Source organism: Zonotrichia albicollis, chromosome 3, assembly GCF_047830755.1.
Source record: "Zonotrichia albicollis isolate bZonAlb1 chromosome 3, bZonAlb1.hap1, whole genome shotgun sequence".
In the NCBI taxonomy this organism is placed as follows: Eukaryota; Metazoa; Chordata; class Aves; order Passeriformes; family Passerellidae; genus Zonotrichia; species Zonotrichia albicollis.
In genome coordinates this window covers 33146170-33163195 of record NC_133821.1, presented here as the reverse complement: position 1 = coordinate 33163195, position 17026 = coordinate 33146170, and the positions used below count along the sequence as shown (strand labels likewise).

Genomic DNA, 17026 nt, shown 5'->3' with positions numbered 1-17026 from the left:
AAACCCCAGGCATTTTGCTTGAGTTGTGGGTACACAAAGAGTGTAGCAGTGGTGAGGAGATGGGACCCCTGAATTTGTGTGTCTGGGAAGTGGCTGGAACAGAGCCTGTGCCAGTATGGAACCTCGCAGTGCTGTGATGCACGTGCAGCATGAGGGGTTTTGGGAGGCATCTTTGGCATGGCATGTCACAGACATATTTTATGAAAAATCCTTTTGCTAGGATTTTTTCTCCTGAGAAGCTGAGAGGCTTCAGAAAGGAAATATAAACATTCATTATCTGCTGCTGTGGAATGCACCAAGTGCATCTTTGATTGGTTTCATGTGGTTGTTTTTAATTAATGGCCAATCACAGTCCAACTGTCTCAGACTCTGGAGAAAAAATGCTACCGAAAGGATTTTTCATAAAATACATCTGTGACAGGGAAGTTTGCTGTTTTTTGGCAGCCATGAGATTTTGATGTTCAGCATTGCCCTCTGGATGCAGCCAAGGTGAGGCCAGCAGCATTCCAAGGTCAGGTCCTTTCCAGTGGAGATGTGCTTCCCCTCTCCCGAGTTCCCAGCCAGCGCCTTCACACAGGCCTCAGCTGAGCAGCCCTGTGTGTGTGTGAACCTCTGGTTCCATTCCATGTGTCTGGAAGTAAGGTCCTGCTGTAATTTGTGTGCTGGCAGGCCCTGGGTGTTGCTTGGATACTGGAAAAGCTCAGCCCACTCCAGTGACCCTCGGCGTGAGCCTTCCTTCAAAGGCCGGCTGGCGCAGAGCGGCTTAGCGAGATGTCGCTTTAATGGAGCTGCTCGCTGGCTTTTTTAAAAATTGCCTTTTACTGTGTGACTTCTAATAAAATGCTTCTATAATCCCTCTTGGTGCAGAATTAAGTTTTGCATAATTGCCTGTGCACTTGATCTTGGAGCATTTTTATAGGGCACTGAGATACCCTGTCTGCACACACCAAGGAAGCAGCTGCTCTGAGATGACTGAAAGCTCAAACAGATCTTCCAGTGTTATTTTGCAGCAGTCTGCACAGCTCTTTTTCTCTGTGTAGCTGTCTGAACTGGGTTCATATCTTTGCTTACATGATCTGCTTGTCAGAGCCTAACCAGAAGCATTCCTCCTGCTGTCTTCCCCAGGGCATTGCTCAGTTCAGCTGTAAATCAGCTGAGTAATGGTGCGTTCAGCCCACTCTTTCTGAGCAAAGATCCAATTGATTTGAGCTCATGAAAGGGAATAGTAAACCAGAAAGTGCCAAGGGAATTTTATCTGTGCTGCATTCACTTTATTAAAACGTGGAGAGCAGAATATCAGAGGGGGAGAGGGAAGCTGCACACTGCATCCCTCCTCAGGGAGTCTTGCTGAGTGTGTCCACATTGGCTGAGCATAAATCACAGAAATCACTCCCTTTGCCTTCAGCATCCATCTCCCAGTTCATGTGAGGTAACACTCAGACCCACACAGGGTTTAGAGCCCCTGGCCAATAGTATCATTAAACAAGGAAGAGAAGAGCAAAAGTGTCTCAGGAGTGAGAAATCATTCAGTAGCTTCTGCAGTGTTCTTTCTGTGGATGCAGTCTGTGGATGGTGTTTATCACCCCTGGAGGCCTGGGTCCATCCATCTCCTCCAGGCCAGCAGGTACATCCCTGGGCTGGAAGTGAGGGATTTCAGTAAGGAGGAGAGTTTATTGCTGTCATTGCATTATATTGATGTCTCTGTAGTGCTCCTTTTTGCCTCCTGCATGCTTGTCTACAGCTTGACCCACTTGCTAACTGAAATATGGGAAAGAAAGATGGTGCTTGTGGTGGTTTGACCAGGAAGGAGTGGGAATTCTGGGAAGCTGTGGTCAAACCAATGAAGGTTTTGGGTTTGAGACTGGCACCCGGTGTAGCCAGTGGGGTTTGGACACACCTCCGAGAATACACAGGGGTTAAAAAGCAGGGCACTGCCCTTGGATCTCTCTCTTGGGACGTCGCTTCGAAGAGGTCAGATCTCTTCCCCCGTCCAGCCTCTACTGCTGGGCGGGGGGAGGGGCAGCCATGCGGTAGGCCCGGGGCCTGGACAGAGATGGGGGTGAGAAAGCCTTCAAGGATGGAAGGGTGGAGGAGCCCCAAGAGACATCGGGCAGCCATTCCCCCCCCCAGGAGGGAGAGAGAGGGAGAGTCGGCGGTGATAGCAGCCGGCCCAGGAGGAGAAAGGGGGGGAAGGGCGCAGCCCGGCCGGCCGCAGCAGCAGCAGCACGTGTGGGAGTATTATCGTTCTGAGATAGACAGAGACTGAAAACTTTTAACCCTTTCTTTCATGATTGGGGCCTTGCAAAAATGCTAATCCTCCTCGAAGCTGAATAAGAAGGGAGATAAGAGATGAGATGAGACAAGGACCTGGCCCGAAGAACGTGGAGATGATTGGATGGGGAGAGATGATTTGGAGTGGCCTTTTGGCTGGACTTTTCTTGTGGCCATGGACTCAGTTGTTCCTGTGACACAGAGACTGCATTTAGGGGGAGGCAGTGCCTCAAAACCAGGAAGGTTCATTCGTGAGGACCCCCCGGCCCCAGGGGGTTGGAAAAATATGGGGGGGACAGATGTCCCAAAGCAGAGACTGTGCCTTTTTTGGAGTGAGACAAGGCATCCTTGAAAGACAACCCTAAAAGCAGCTCTGGCCTTGCGCAGTGGTGAGAGCACTGGGCATGGAAGGAAGATGTCACAAGCGGCAAAAGGACTTTTTCCGGGCGGTGCCGAAGTGACAGGGAAGCACACGAGGTTTCAGTGTGTTTCCAGGGGAAGCCTATGGAACAAGAAGGACTCCTTTCCTCTTCATGAACTGCAGTTTGAGTATACTAAAGTGTGGGGCCAAGGCTGGGCAGTTGATGATTTGGGAGAATGTATCGGATTGGGAAAGTCAGGGAGTGGGGAGGAGGAAAGTTTTTTTGTAAGGTTTTCAATTTCTTTTTTTCTTTTCCTTATAGTCTTTCCCTATTTTCCTGTAGTTTAAGTAATAAAGTGTTCTTTATGTTTAAGTTAGAGCCTGTTTTGCTTATTCCTGGTCACATCTCACAGCAGACACCAGGGTGAAGGCATTTTCATGGGGGGCACTGGCTCTGTGCCAGGCTCAAACCATGACAGTGCTGAATGTCTGCAGTCCCTGTGGTGGCTGTGAAGAGCTGGGAGAGGGCTTTCAATTGCTTACATTGTCATGATCTAATCTTTAGATAGTCCCTCCTCTGACTGTAGCCAGGCACTGCAGAGTAGGTTTCTCAGTCTAAGGGATGTCACCCTGGCAGTCCTGCTTGGGGCAGCTGAACCAGCTGCTTGAGCCTTTCCTACATGGACCCTGGAGCTGCCAGGGGCAACTCTGGGCCCTCTGCAGACAACATCAGCTGTGGGCTCAGTAGCACTCTGCCTCACTGTAAGCAATCCCAAACCCACGGGAAATGCTATCTGACTCCAGCTGGAAACCTCTCTGAGTGTTTATTGCTGGTGGCTGGGGGCCCTCTGAGCAGTTCCTTGGAAAACTAACTCTTCTGGTTTTACTGCAGCCTTATTGGTGGTTTTGAGATTTATTTTCCTCCTGCTCCCCATGCTGCTCTGTGCTAGCAGCTTCAGCATTGCTAAGACCTAGAGCTGCTCCCTTGCTCCCCAGCCTGCTGCCATCCCTCCAGCTCACTGCTGCTCAGTGGCACTTGCTCATGGCCCCAGCCCTTGGGAGTGGCAGGAGAGGGGGCAGCCAGGCACCCTGTAGTTTTCTGTGCTCATCTTGACCAGACTTCAGCAAAAACGCCCTTGCTGGGCTCTTGAGGCATGAAGAACTGCCCCTTTTCAGGGATAGATTCCAGCACTTGCTCTTGTTAAACCTTGTGTGGTTTGTGGTTGCCCATCTCTCCATTTTCTTGAGGTCTCTCTGCAGCACCTTTCTGCCCTTGAAGGAGTCCACAGCTCTTCTCAGTTTGGTGCTGTCCCCAAACTTCCTTTGAGTTCTGTGTCCATGTTATAATGAAGATGTTGAAGAGACCTGGGCTGATGTTACCTGCAGAGCCCCTCTGGTGACTGGACTCTGGGCTGATGTTACCAATTCTTCAGGACTCTCTTGAGCCTGACCTGTGAGCTTCTTGTGCTTCAGTTTCTGCCCTGTTGCCTCTTGTCCTGTTGGTTGGCACCACTGAGAAGAGCCTGCTCCATCATCTTGACTGTCCTGAAGACCCAGGATTAGGAGGCCACTGAGCTTTGCTGCAGCTGCTTTTGCCCTCTCCTGCTCTGCACTGCTTCTCTATTGTGACATGTAATTCACTCCCTGACTCTCCATGCTGCAGTCACAGCCCCAGCTCAGAAGTGTGATTACAGCTGCAGCATTGCTGTGTGCTTTGCCTTTTGTTTGCCACAATACAGGTCTCCTTGGGCAGAGCGGAAAGGAAAGCTGTAATAATGATGCAAGGACAGAGGGGAAGATCTGACGTGCCTTTCCAGCCCATTTGCTGTGTATTTCATCTCGGGTGGGGACTCTCATTAACCAGTCCCTCAGCAGAAGCAACCCATACCTAAAGGTTAATTTCCACAGCAGTTGTTGCGGGGTTGTTTGATGGTGGGTAATTTCTGCCCTCAAAAGATTCTTTTACTCCTACTAAGTATTTAATGAGATTAAATTGCAACTTCTCTGAGCCCTTGTGGCAGAAGTGTGTATGTGTGGCAGGTGGCCACCAAAGCTTTGTATGGACTTAACAGAAAGGCTCTTGGGGAGCAGAGTGAAAACCCTTTCATAATGAGGGGGAAAAATAGTGGTGATGTTTGAAAGCTTCCTAGGTGTTAATAAAAGGTAGTGCTTTTTCAGTTACACAGAATGATAAATACAATGGGCTTTTGCAGGAATCAGTCTGTAGGACACAAATTATTGTAACATGACTTTGATGTACACAGGATGCACCTTTTAAGGCCTGAAGTAAGGTGACCTTTTAAATGAGGTGAGTGTGTGCTGAGTTTTCCAGTTAACAAAATGGCACTGGGCCCCATTCTGCCCTTGCAGTGTACTTATAATCTTTAATTATAAATCATCTACTGGTGGTGGTGTGAAAGTATTTTTCTTGGAGAAGCTAGTCCTAAGGCAGCAGTGATCCAGTGAGACCATCTAAGGCAAACAGAGCTGTTTCTGTTCTGGATGGGTGATGTTGGGGTGACTTTGCCGCTGCAGGGTGTCTGTGTTAGGTGGCAGTGGGGCAGGAGGTGGGTGCACGTGGCCTTGGCTGGGTGACAGATGTGTGTGGCAGAGAGGTCTGTGCTCTTCTTCCAGACTCGTGGTCATACAGCCAGTGAAGTGCAGTGTGAGCTGAGCCCACAGTGTTGTCTGTTCCTTTACCCTCTAATACGTTTTCTCCAGGCTGCTAAAGCTGATGACATCTAGCACTGAATACAGCTAAACATGTTTGACATGGAACTGAAAAGCTTCCCTGTGGCTGTTCCAGAAGTTCTGAGTCAATGTGGTTTTCTTGTCTGACTTTTTTTTTTGTTTGTTTGTTTGTGAAACCCTTTGCCTCTTGACTTCAGATTCTAGGCAGTTCATAAACCTCTCATTAGTTGATTTCTGCATTTACCTAGAATCCAAAAGTTTGAATTTGTGAAATTCAGCAAACACTGGGTGAAATATCCCCCTGAGAAGATGGTTTAGAGAAAGATGAGAGCCACTGGATGCTTTTCATGCAACCCTATAGAATGAAGAAGTGAAATGTGGGGTGCAGGCAGGGTTCAGTATCCAGGGAGTCACATTGGTGACTCCCTGTTGGTGGCGTGTCAGGCTGGGCAGAACCCAGAACAGAGTCCAAATTTTGTTTTACAGTCTCGATACAAAGGCTTTTTTGTGCTCTGTTTCCCAGCAGCTGTCTGGCAGCCGTGCTGTGCAGGCAGGGGAGGAAGGCTGGTCACAATAACATCCCAGGATCTCTCAGCTGTGTGGTGGCTCTTGTTTCACTGCTGTTAAATACCTCCTTTTTGGCCATGAGGTATGGAGAAGAGGGGATGCTGGTGATGCCCAGAGCAGAATCCTGGACAAAGCAGGTTCCTGCAGCTTCAGTGGAACTGAGCCCACTCGTCCATCTGTCAGGATGCCCTGACACTATCCTGGCAGTACTGCCTTTTGGGTGGGGTATTTTGTAGTGGCAGCACCATGAGCAGCTGACGCTGGGGATGGCTCCAGGGTTCCAGCAGGTGCCTCTGGCTGGAGTAACCCCAAGCTGGAGCATTTTGCTGCAGCCTTTTCTGGTCATCCCTGCTCCATCCCCAGGCGTGGGTGGGGGCCTCAGCTGCGGAGGGGAGGGCACCTGCTGTCCCAGGGCCAGGTGCCAGCACGTGGAGCCAGGATGAGTTTCAGCTGTCCCAGGATTAACAGCAGGGAGCTGCGTGCGACGTAGGTGCTGACGCAAAGCTGCTCGTGAGGGATTCTCAGCCTGTCCTCTCCCTGGCACGGGCCAGCAGCCTCCCTGGAGGTGACCTGCACGTAGCTCCCTTCTGAGCTCACACACTGCACTGGCACAGAGCTTGGACCTGGCCTCTGCACGTGGTGCCTTTGAAATGGCCAGTCCGTGATTCCAGGGACAGGGTTTGCATTTTTACAGCATTGTTTCTTACCATGCCTCTGTGCTTATCTAATTAATTATTCATCTTGGACCTTTCCTTTGGTTCCTCTCAGCAAGGCGTTACAAAGGTAACATGCTAAAACACTCTGTATGAGGAGTGCAATGTCAATGGCCAGTTTACAGAAAGAAAGACAGACTGTCATCTTGGCAAGGAATAAATCTAAATTTCTTGGTACTATTTGAAGACATGAAAATATGAGGCTCAGTAAACTAAGTTGTATCAAACCCTCCAGAAAGGGAGGTAAACACTTTTCCCTTTGGAAGCGTGGGAGTTTGATGTAGGTATCAAATGGGGAGCTTCCACAGAACTAGGGAGGGTGGTCTGTCTTTGGGCGTGCTGACCTGAACAGTGTTGTGGTTTTATTTTTTCCCTCAGTGTGAATAAGAGTAATTTATTTTCCAAGCAGTGAAATGGGCTTTGGCAGCATTGGCTGTATCTGGGCACAGAGATGAATGTGAGATGAATGAATTCTCACACAGTGAGAATAAGTTTGTGTTTACAGGAAAGCCCTTTGCCCTGGCAGTTAGAAACCCCAAACCTGCTGAAGAAGCCTCTCAGGTGTAATTGTAGCTGCTGCTCTCCCAGCACCGTTGTTGCCTTGATGCAGTGCACCCCAGCTACTTAACCAACGGGCAGCCCTCGGTGGAGCGATTCCCCATCAGCTTTAAAACCCACTTCTCAGGGAACTATTTCCATCACGTGGTGCTTGGCATTTACTGCAACGGCCGCTACGGCTCGCTGGGCATGAGCAGGCGCTCGGATCTCATGGACAAACCTCTCACATACCGGACTCTGAGCGACCTCATCTTCGAATTCGAAGACTCCTATAAAAAGTACTTGCATTCGGTGAAAAAAGTGAAAATCGGCTTGTATGTGCCGCACGAGCCGCACAGCTTCCAGCCCATCGAGTGGAAACAGCTGGTCCTCAACGTCTCCAAGATGGTGCGCACAGATGTCAGGAAGGAGCTGGAGAAGTTTGCCAGGGATATGAGGATGAAGGTAGGTCCATGCACCTGGGTGTTGGGCTCAGGAGGCAGCTGTGCCTTGTCCCATCCTGCATCCTTGTCCCTGTTGTCCCTTGCTGTGTGTCAGCCTGAGATCATGCAGATGTGCTGGGGGGGTGCTTGCATCTCTCTTTTTGGTGTGCTTTCAAGCCCTTACAGCTATTTAGTTGAAGCATCTCCCCCTTAGCCTGGGAAACACTCAAACCCATACTTGTCCCTGGCTATCAGGTAGCTGTTGCCCAGTTTGCTTTCCTCAATGACTCCAGAAGAAGGTGATTGGGAAGAATCAGCATGGCTGGGGCTGGAACTGCTGGGAAGAGTGGCCTGGTTGCAGGTAGGGGGGTCTGTGTTTTCCACCTGAGGTGCAGGAGGTTCCATGGGACATCTGTGTCAGTGGTTGCCTCTCCTTGCAGGACATGCCAGGGGGCTGGTGTCTACTACTCTCAGCTAAATCACAGAGTAGGTTATGTGGGACAGACGAGTAAAGTAACTCCCTGACACTTCCCTGCTGGCTGGTTGGACTGAAGAGCTCACTGGGAAACAACGGGGAGACAAGGCAGGCTGCCAGGGGCCTGCAGGGTTTGGCTGCCCGTGGGCCTGAGGGGTGTCCCTGACCGTGCCTCTGAGCCTGGCGTGGGCCAGGAGCTCTTTGTGGTCGTGGTGGAAGCAGATTTGGTGCCTGTCCAGCTGGCTGCCCGCAGCGGGAGCAGAGCAGGTGTGTTGCTAAGAATGGCTCTGGCTCTCGTGCAGAGCTATGTGGCATGGTGTCCAAGTTATTCTGGGTTCTCTCCCCTTCCCTGCTAAAGGACGGCTCCTACGTGGCAGCCACGTGCCTTTTTGGCTGCAGCACCTGCCCCTTGCCCTGACCTCGGGGTGAGCCCTGCCGGTGGCATCGATGTTCTGCTGCCATCTCTCCTGCCCTGCCAAGGAGTTTTGAGGGCCACCTTGTACCATGCTTAAGCATATGGGCCTGATTACTGGTGTAATTAAGTTTGGGTTTTTTTCCTTCTTCTCTATTCATGTGCTTTTAATACTGTCCAGAGAGCAAAGAGGCTCGAGTTGAAGAAGTTCACATCGGTGGATGACTTACTGAATTTCCTACTTGTTTTAGATAGAGGGCCCAGCTCTCTGTGTGCACTAAGCTGTGACACTGGGTCTTGTCCCAGTGAGTGCCTCGGGGCCAGGACCACAGCTCTGAATCCTTGAAGGCTGAAAGCCCTGCATCTGATCTTTCCCTTAAGTTACTACAGAATTCAGAGGGCTTCCATTGTGAGTGGGCTGGGTTTGGAGGATCAGGTCTTTAAAGCTGTACAGAGTGTGAGTGTAATGCTGAGGGCCCTTTGATGTTGGAGGGCCTGGAGGATGGGGGCAAGCTGGAGACCTGAAAAGCCTCACTGAGAGATGGTCACCTCTGTTTGCTGAGAGAAAAGCTGAGAGGGTGATGTGGCTGCCTGAGTTTCTTTCAGCTGAGGCTCAAAGCCATTTTTCTTATCTCTTGCCGTTGCCAGCTCTGAAGAAAGCCGTGGATGAGACAGTATTCAGCTGGGAACTGAACTGGTGACACCAACTAATTGTTGCAGGGGCCCCCTGAACAGCTATCACATGATAACAGCTTTGAGTTCCTCTTAACCTGGGCAGGGTTTGAATAAGCCCCAAGGGACTGAAGGCTCTTCGTGTGCCATCCCTGCTACTGTATGAGGCCCTTTTTTTAAATGTTTATTTGCAGTGAATCATTGCCTTTGTTGAAGGCCACTTCCTTCCCTCCCCATCTCCCACAGATTCTGAAGCCGTCCAGTGCCCATTCTCCGATGAAGGAGAGGCCCCGGGGAAAGTCGCTGTCGCCGCGCCGGAGGCAGGGCAGCCCTCAGAGACGGGCCTGCAGGAGGGACAAGTCGTGAGTATCCCTGCCACCATCCCTGCTGGCACTTTGCTGTACACAAATTCTGTGCTCACTGGCACTTACAGGGAAACTGCACCAGGTGCCTTTGGTAGCAGAGGGGCTCCAGAAGCTGCTGGCACTGCTGATGTCCTGGCATTGCTTCCAGTGCTTCCTGCTGCCTGGTGGCCCCTCCATGCAGGGTCCTTGCACTGTGCAGCTTACAGAGACAGGGGAAATGTAAACTTGTCTTTCCAAAGTGACAACATCACTTGAATTGTATTCTTTGATTTTAATCACCTCAGAAAAAACCCAGGCTGCTTTCCATGTGTGTCGCAGCCAGGAGTTGTTCTTCAGCTGTGTGGGGAAGGATGGATGCAATACCTCTAAATGGATAAAACTGTGCTTCCAGATCCACAGGCCTTTTACAGGCGCTGGCAATTCAGCCTCCCCTACCTTAGATGTGGAGGAGCTGAGTTCTAGCTGTGGTGCTCCATGCCAGGAAGCTGACAACTGTGAAAGCCTATACGTAACCCAGATTAGTCACATATTTATGATCATTGCTTTTTAAATAGGCTCCCAGACTACTGTCTCAGCACTTATTTATTTATTTTAAAGCACCTAACAAAGACATTAGACTAACCTTCTAAAGATAACTTCAAGATACGTTAGCAGCAGATGATTTCACAGCAAGCTTTTATTTTTACACGTTCATTCACACGCAATCCACGATGCTGTGCTTTGGGCTTCGTCACTGAGAGCTCCTTGTTTAGTGCATAGATAATTATAGTTGTGATGGGCTCAGCTGCTTCAGGCTTCTCCTCCTAGATTCTCTTTGGGGAACAGTTTCATTTTGAGTTTCTGATAGTGCTTCTGAGTTGCTGGAGTGGATCAGGTATTTCTGGAGAGGAATGAGTGTCACTGGGCTTGGAGACTCTCCAGTTGAGGTGGTTTCCTGAAAAAGCTGCTGGGCATGTGGCTCCTCTGCAGTGACTGATCTCTCCTTGGCAGCTTTGGTTTTCCAGGACAGAAAGACAGGGAGTGTACAGATGGCCTTGCAGTGGCTTCATCACCTGTTACTTGCTCAGTGGTTCTGCTCTGTTGCTCTGCATCAAGAGCAAATTAGATGTAACTCTAAAATAAACCCTGGGTCACCCTGACAGAAGATGCAGGACCCAGAAACATTGTGATGAGCTGTGAGCCCTGAAGGGGGAATGGCATCCCCAGGTCAGGGATGAGCTGAATGACAAATCCCAACACATGCAGCGGTTGACATAAGGTGAGAAATAAAGAGGAGAAATGGGTTATTCTCTTCTCCATATTGGTGAATCTCTGAGAACCTGATGGAGTGAGAGGTCTTTCTGTTACACACAGAATAGGAAAGAGTCAGGTCTGCTAGGCTTTAGGCTGGGATCCAAGCTAAAGAATGGCTGTGCTTATCAACACTGTTTTGTTTCTTTGTGGATCTCTTACTCACATGCTGTAATTACAGCTTTCTTGAGCTGGCTGGGGAGGGGGAGAGAAGCCTTTTGCTCCAGTGTGAGCTGGCAGGGGCAGAATAACACATTCATTTGAAAGGCTTCACCTGCTGATGACAAGCTGTTATTACAGCTTGGGTTTTTTCAACAGTAAAATTATATGGGCCTGCTGGGAGAAATCTCCCACTGAAGGATATGGAGTGTGAACTAGAGTATCTTGGCCGGATTGTTTCTGAAGGACAAAGGATGAAACTGTGCTTAAGGATGGAAGAGGATTTCACAGACACAAACATTTAACTTCTCATCCTTGCCCCTTCAGCTTTGTTAGGTAAATGTTAGTGGTGGCTGTCAGCAAGCCCAGGATTGCTTTTCAGCCTGGAAATGCAGCTGCAAGGCAGGTGGGGCACATTGCAGGGCAGGTGGCAATGCAGTACCCAGTGCATGCCTGCTAGGAGGCTGGTGTGTAGGCAAATTGCAGCTTGTTAACTGAGCTGTGAGCAGTCCCTGTGCTCCGAGCCCACAGCTGGTGTGATCCTGCATGGATACAAAGCATTAGATAGGGCAGTGTCAATCCCTCTGGTGAGTCTGAAGCGTTACTGTGTCCACTTGCCCATCCTCTGAAGTCCCAAAGCAGCAGGGTGCAGTAAATTGCATTCCTGTGCTGGAAGAGGCAGTGAAGAGTTTCATCCTCACTAGGAGCTCCTGGAGCTGGAGGGGTTTGGGGAGAGTTGCTGTGAGTTTGGAAGGGAGGGTCATGCAGTAGCCTGGAGAATCTCTGCTCCTAAATGTCAGCTCACCAGATCTATTTCCTTTCACTTTCATGTTGAGCCTTAACATGCATGCTCTGTGACTGGCTGGCAACTCTGGCCTTGTGTGCTTCCAGCCCAGGGTAGCTGCTGAAAGGGAAGTTCTGCTCGTCTGTTTTATCAGGGTGTGCAAGGGGACAGGAGTACATCAGGATGTGTAACATCAGGCAGCTCCAGTGCAGAGAGCTCATGAATGCTGTGTGCCCAGCAGCTGGGCACAGCTTGCTCAGAGGGCCTCAGAGGGCATGTCTGGCATAGTCATGTGGCACCAAGGAGAATGGGATCTGTGGTGCCTCTGGTCCAAGTCTTGTCTTTTCCTGAAACTTATGGAGGACACACTGTTTGTAGCTAAAAGCTGCAGACAGTTGCGGATGGGTGGAAATGTTCATGTCACCATGGGTGTGCAGTGACTCCCCATCCCTCCTGCATAATCAGAGAAGGCACTACCATCCAGGCATGCTTTAATTAAAACCCTAATTAAAGGGAGGGAGAAAAAGGTGTGAAGAGAGTCCCTAAATTGGAACGAAGGGGAAAGGAAGGACACTGGAAGTCTCATACAGTGCATCTCTTGCTGGTCTCTGACTCCTACACAAGCTCTGAGGGATGCAGCTTGTAGCTTGTTTACTGGTTAATCAAATCCCATCTGCTCTGAAGGAATAATGAGGAAAAATGCAAACTATCTTACAGTGATTTGTTGTGAGTGTGATCCCTTCCTGCAAATGAGAGAGACCAGTGAAGACTTCTCTTTTGTGAATGACTTAAATTGAGACAAACACAAGGCATGGTGCAGGGCAGTACTGCAGTGAGGATGGTGAGGTTATTATGAGTGGTGCTTAGATAAATGGCAAAGCAGCAGGTTTCATTCAATGTGCCACTAGGCAGAAGGGCATTAGATGCCTCAAATGCTGTGCAGATTATCAGCAGGCATCTGGTGTTAACTCTTAAAAAGAAAAAAAAATCCTTGTTGAATTGAGCAATTAAAAACTATTTCAGAGGCTCTGTTGCACACATGCATGTGTGTGCTATACACTCTCAGTTCTTGGGGCTGCAGCAGTACAGCTCTTCCCTGTGTGTGCCCAGCAGTGTGCCACAGGCAGGGCTGGGCTTTCCCTGGTTTCCAGCCTGCCTGTGGCACTGCTGCCTGCCCTGAGCTGCTCCAGTGGGAATGGGCTGGCAGCCTGCAGCAGGGAGATAAGGGCCAGCCTGGCTGAGCAAACTCAGGGGTCACATCTGCTGCAGAGGGAGCAAAGAGTAATAAGCACAGAGAGCTGGAAAGCAGGGCTGAGGAGCTGAAAACACTGGAGCAGCCTCCCATTGTACTGCTGGGTCTTTAGCTGTGTTTCTGCAGGGAAGCAGACATGCTATGGAGTACTAGAGAAATGTGTGCTTTAAACAATGTCTGTCTTCAGAAAAGCAAACACATGGCTTAGTGTGAAAGCAGCCAAGAGCCTGCAATAGATTCTCAGATTAGACACTTCCAGACTATAGATCAGCTGGATAGTTTTGCTTTGACAACTTTGTTGCAGGAGCTTTTCCATTGCTTGCTAAAAAGAGAGAGACTGATAGCTCAAGGTTTCCTTTGGTTCAGGCTGTTGGAATACTTAAATGGCCTAAAAGCATCCATGTGTGTGTGATTGCTCAGGTGAGTGGTATCAGAGTGCTGGATGCCAGGAGGCTGAGGGGAGTCCACCCTGTGTTTTCTGTTTGGTGAGCTCCAGCCCTTCACACAGACCCAGCCAGGAGGAGGGGCAGGCTGGGGTTGAGCCAACACGCAGCGGCCGTGTGAGAGACCCGGCCTGTTTGCTCTCAGCTCTTTTGGCTTTGTTCTAAAAGCTGGAGTCCTGCTCCGGGGTGGATGACAGGTGGGGTGTGTCTAGTCTTAGCTACTCATTTAGGGCTCTCTGAAGTCCAGGAGGGGGTGCTTCAGGTTCGCATCCTAAATCCCAGCTTGTCAGAGGCAACACACAGATAGCTCTATCACAGTAACTCCTGCAGCAGATTTACCAGGATTGTGTTTAAGATGACAACATTGGCTCTATCCACCGTCCCTGTGGCTGCTGAGCTCCCCCCCAGCTGCACGGCTGAGCGGGATCGCTGGTGAGCAGCGCCCTCTTCCCTCTCCTGTGCGCAGGCCGGCGGTGCTGGACAAGAAGGGAGACCTGGCTGCACTCAACGAGGTTGGCTACCAGCTCCGCATCTGACCAATGCCACGGGCTCCGAAGTGCTTCCCGCTGCTGCCGCTGCACTTTACCTGCACCCCCTTGGAAGGAAAAAGGAATGGGACTGCTTTTTAATTTATGTACTCTCACAATAAAAGTTTGACCTAGATAATAGGGGGTAATTGTTTTTGGTGGCAGTATTTATTTCAATTACAGAAAAGGCATCAGTGAAGAGAACCTAAAATTAGATTTGCCAGGATATGAGATTTTTTTTCTCTCCCATCATGTAGCAGGTGACTTCAGTGGTGTGAGTTTCTTCAAATGTAATTTCCCTGTACAAGTGTTAATTGAACTTGGCCTTGTGCTGGGTGGTTGCATTGGAGTAACTAACAAATCATATTCTTAGTATTAAGATGTGCTGGGGTGCAGTGCAATTAAAAAAAATCATATTCACTATTAATCTTTAATTCAGCAATAAAAGCAAGCAGTGAAGAAGTGGCAAAGTTTTTAAAGTATCAGTATTACCTCACTAGACTTAATAGATATGCAAAACTGTCAGTATTATTGTTTTCTAACCGATTTGTACTGTTTCCCAGCATTACTGGGAGTATTAAAACAGCACTGGATGTTTTACTGCCACCTCTGTTATTATTTTCTGCATGTTGCCGAAAGATGTTAAGTAATAGTAATATGCAATGTATTCTTAACACTGACATCTTGTTAGGCAAGATACAAGGGTTGAGGTTTTTTAAATGATGATAATTGATGAATAATGAATTTTTAAACTTTCATATTTTTTTTTATACTTTTGTCACAAGCTTTTAGTCTTTCTGAACTACACCGCTGAAGCACAAAACATAGAGATTGCTGTTTTGTAGAGACAAGTCAGCTTTTCTCTCATACATGTAGTACCTGGAATAATGGAAAAACTGTGGGAATTGCTGACTTGAGTCTATGTGCTTTTCTCTCCACATATTTATGTGCAAATTTGAACCTTGTCTTTGAAAGGCTGGGCAGTCTCTGATGGTGATGTCTTGACACCTTGTATTAAACCCGCCGTGCTGTGCAGGGAGTTTTCCTGCACATGTTGTAGTTACAACTGTTTAGTCAGACTTGAATAAGGAAGTATGACTGAAATAAATGAAAATCAAGCTTGTCTGCTTCCTCCCTGCTCAGTTGTATTGTTGTAAGCCTTGGCTAAAGACCTGTGATGGACAGCAGTGTTCTCAAGTGATGCGGTAAGACTCGCTGGGTCCACCATTCGACTTGGTGAAGTTCTCTGGAAGCATTTGAGTGCTGCATTCCTGGAATTGTTTCATTAGGTGCCTAAACTGGATTATTGTACATGTCCAGCCTCTACCCTTTGTGCTGTGCTCATAGATGATGCTGCCATGGGCCTGGTGTACCTCCCCTCCTGGGCACTTACTTTTTTGGGATCTCGATGAAGATGGATGCTGTTACAGACTGACAGTAATGCTTATTCAAATGGAATGATGTAAGCTCCTAGGACACTTCCATCAGCCAGAAAATGAAGGAATATAAAAGGAAAGAATTGCTTGTTCACAGACCTCATTGCTCAAAAAACTGAATTTCACCTGCCTAGGACAGGAAGAAAAAGCCAAGACCCAGCAACCTTCTACAGCCAATGAAAGGCTTTCTACTGATTAAGAGTTCAAAAGCTCTAGAGAAAGAACTTTTCAAAAGTGTGACACCTCTTTATCCAAGTTTACCATATCAATATCAGGAAGGCCTTTCCCATCCCTCTTTCTTTAAACTTTTCCACTCCTGTGTTCACAGCAAGGATTTTTTTGCTTAAGGAGTGAAGCTGAAGAGAGGGAAATACTCTTGGTAGAAATTCTTGTGTAATTTGACATCAGCTGCAGAGTTTTGGTTTCAAACTTTGTGCTGCCCAGTGTCTTGTGACCTAAATAATTTTTTTAATGACTTCTCATGGATAAAATGATGTCGAAAAACTTGATCAGCTGTATCCTGTAGCACAATGTTACCTGATATGTTGCAACTTTTTTCTATGAAACCATGGTTTACTTCAACTCAAATAATGATTGTAATATAGTTTCTACCCTTGTCCAGCAAACTTTATTTTCTCTTAACTGATACTGAAGCTTTTTAATGCTGTAGAGGTGTGTTGACAAAGTGCTCTTGGTCCTTGTTTAAAGTTCTGCTGAAATATTCTCTTGAAACTTGCTTATGATGGCATTTGTCTTAAGTGTGGTTCAAGTGACAGCAAAGTGGTCAAATAGTATAGAAAAACATGCATGACTTTTTGGGCTTTTTCTCATCTCTTGTATATTCACAGCATGAAACTTCAATAAAAGTATCACGGTAGTCTTTTTCTATGACTTATGTGTGGTTTCTTTTTTGTTTTTGCTCTTAGCAAGGTTTGCTACAATTGAACAATGTTTTTACCTGTAATGTGGGTGTACCCAGAAATTTGTTGCCTCTATCTAAGTATGCTGGCATCTGTGAGGTTACTCAGATGCCTGAAACCAGACAGTATCCAGGATCAAACAGGTTGTCATGCTCAGCATCAATCTCACTGTTAACAGGCAGAAGAAAGCTCTTCAGCTACAACTACCTATGACTATGACAAAAGTAGCCCCCTCCAAATTCTCAGCAATGTAGGCTGAATGTTTTGGCAGGTGCTTATATTTTGGAATGGACTGAGGAGCTTTAATTGCAGTTGTCTGCAGTCAGGGAAAGGCAACACAGATGAAAGTTCCACAAGTGCTTCTGGGAGACAAACGTGTCTGAATGGGTGCAGGTTTTCCAGCACTACACTGAAAGACAATTCTTACTTCAAAGTTGATTCTACATACTCATCTATGTGTACTTTGACCAAGTTCCAAGATTTGTTTCCAGCCCCTCTACATTTCCTATTCAGGCAGTCTGGTTGTTTTTTAATTACTTTGTAAATTGTATTTTATAGAGAATGTTTATGAGTGCATTGTGAGAGTAAATATAAAACCATGATAATTTAATAACCTCAGGATCTGTCATTTCAAGATACAACCAGACCTGTTTAATAACTAAATGGAAAAAACCCCACCCTGTCACCAGTTCTTCAATATGTATGAAA

General features: G+C 47.9%; 1 protein-coding gene across 1 annotated transcript in view; it reads left to right on the top strand.

Annotated features, from left to right (window-relative positions):
• The window catches only part of VASH2 (vasohibin 2), a 36100-nt gene extending 19811 nt beyond the window's left edge, over positions 1-16289 (top strand). Inside the window, exons 5-7 of the mRNA XM_074537108.1 lie at positions 7224-7605; positions 9389-9504; positions 13902-16289. Coding sequence (XP_074393209.1) covers positions 7224-7605; positions 9389-9504; positions 13902-13971 — 568 coding nt within the window. The 3' untranslated portion in view covers positions 13972-16289. The remainder of the gene's footprint in view (positions 1-7223; positions 7606-9388; positions 9505-13901) is intronic.
• The last annotated feature ends 737 nt before the right edge of the window (positions 16290-17026 follow it).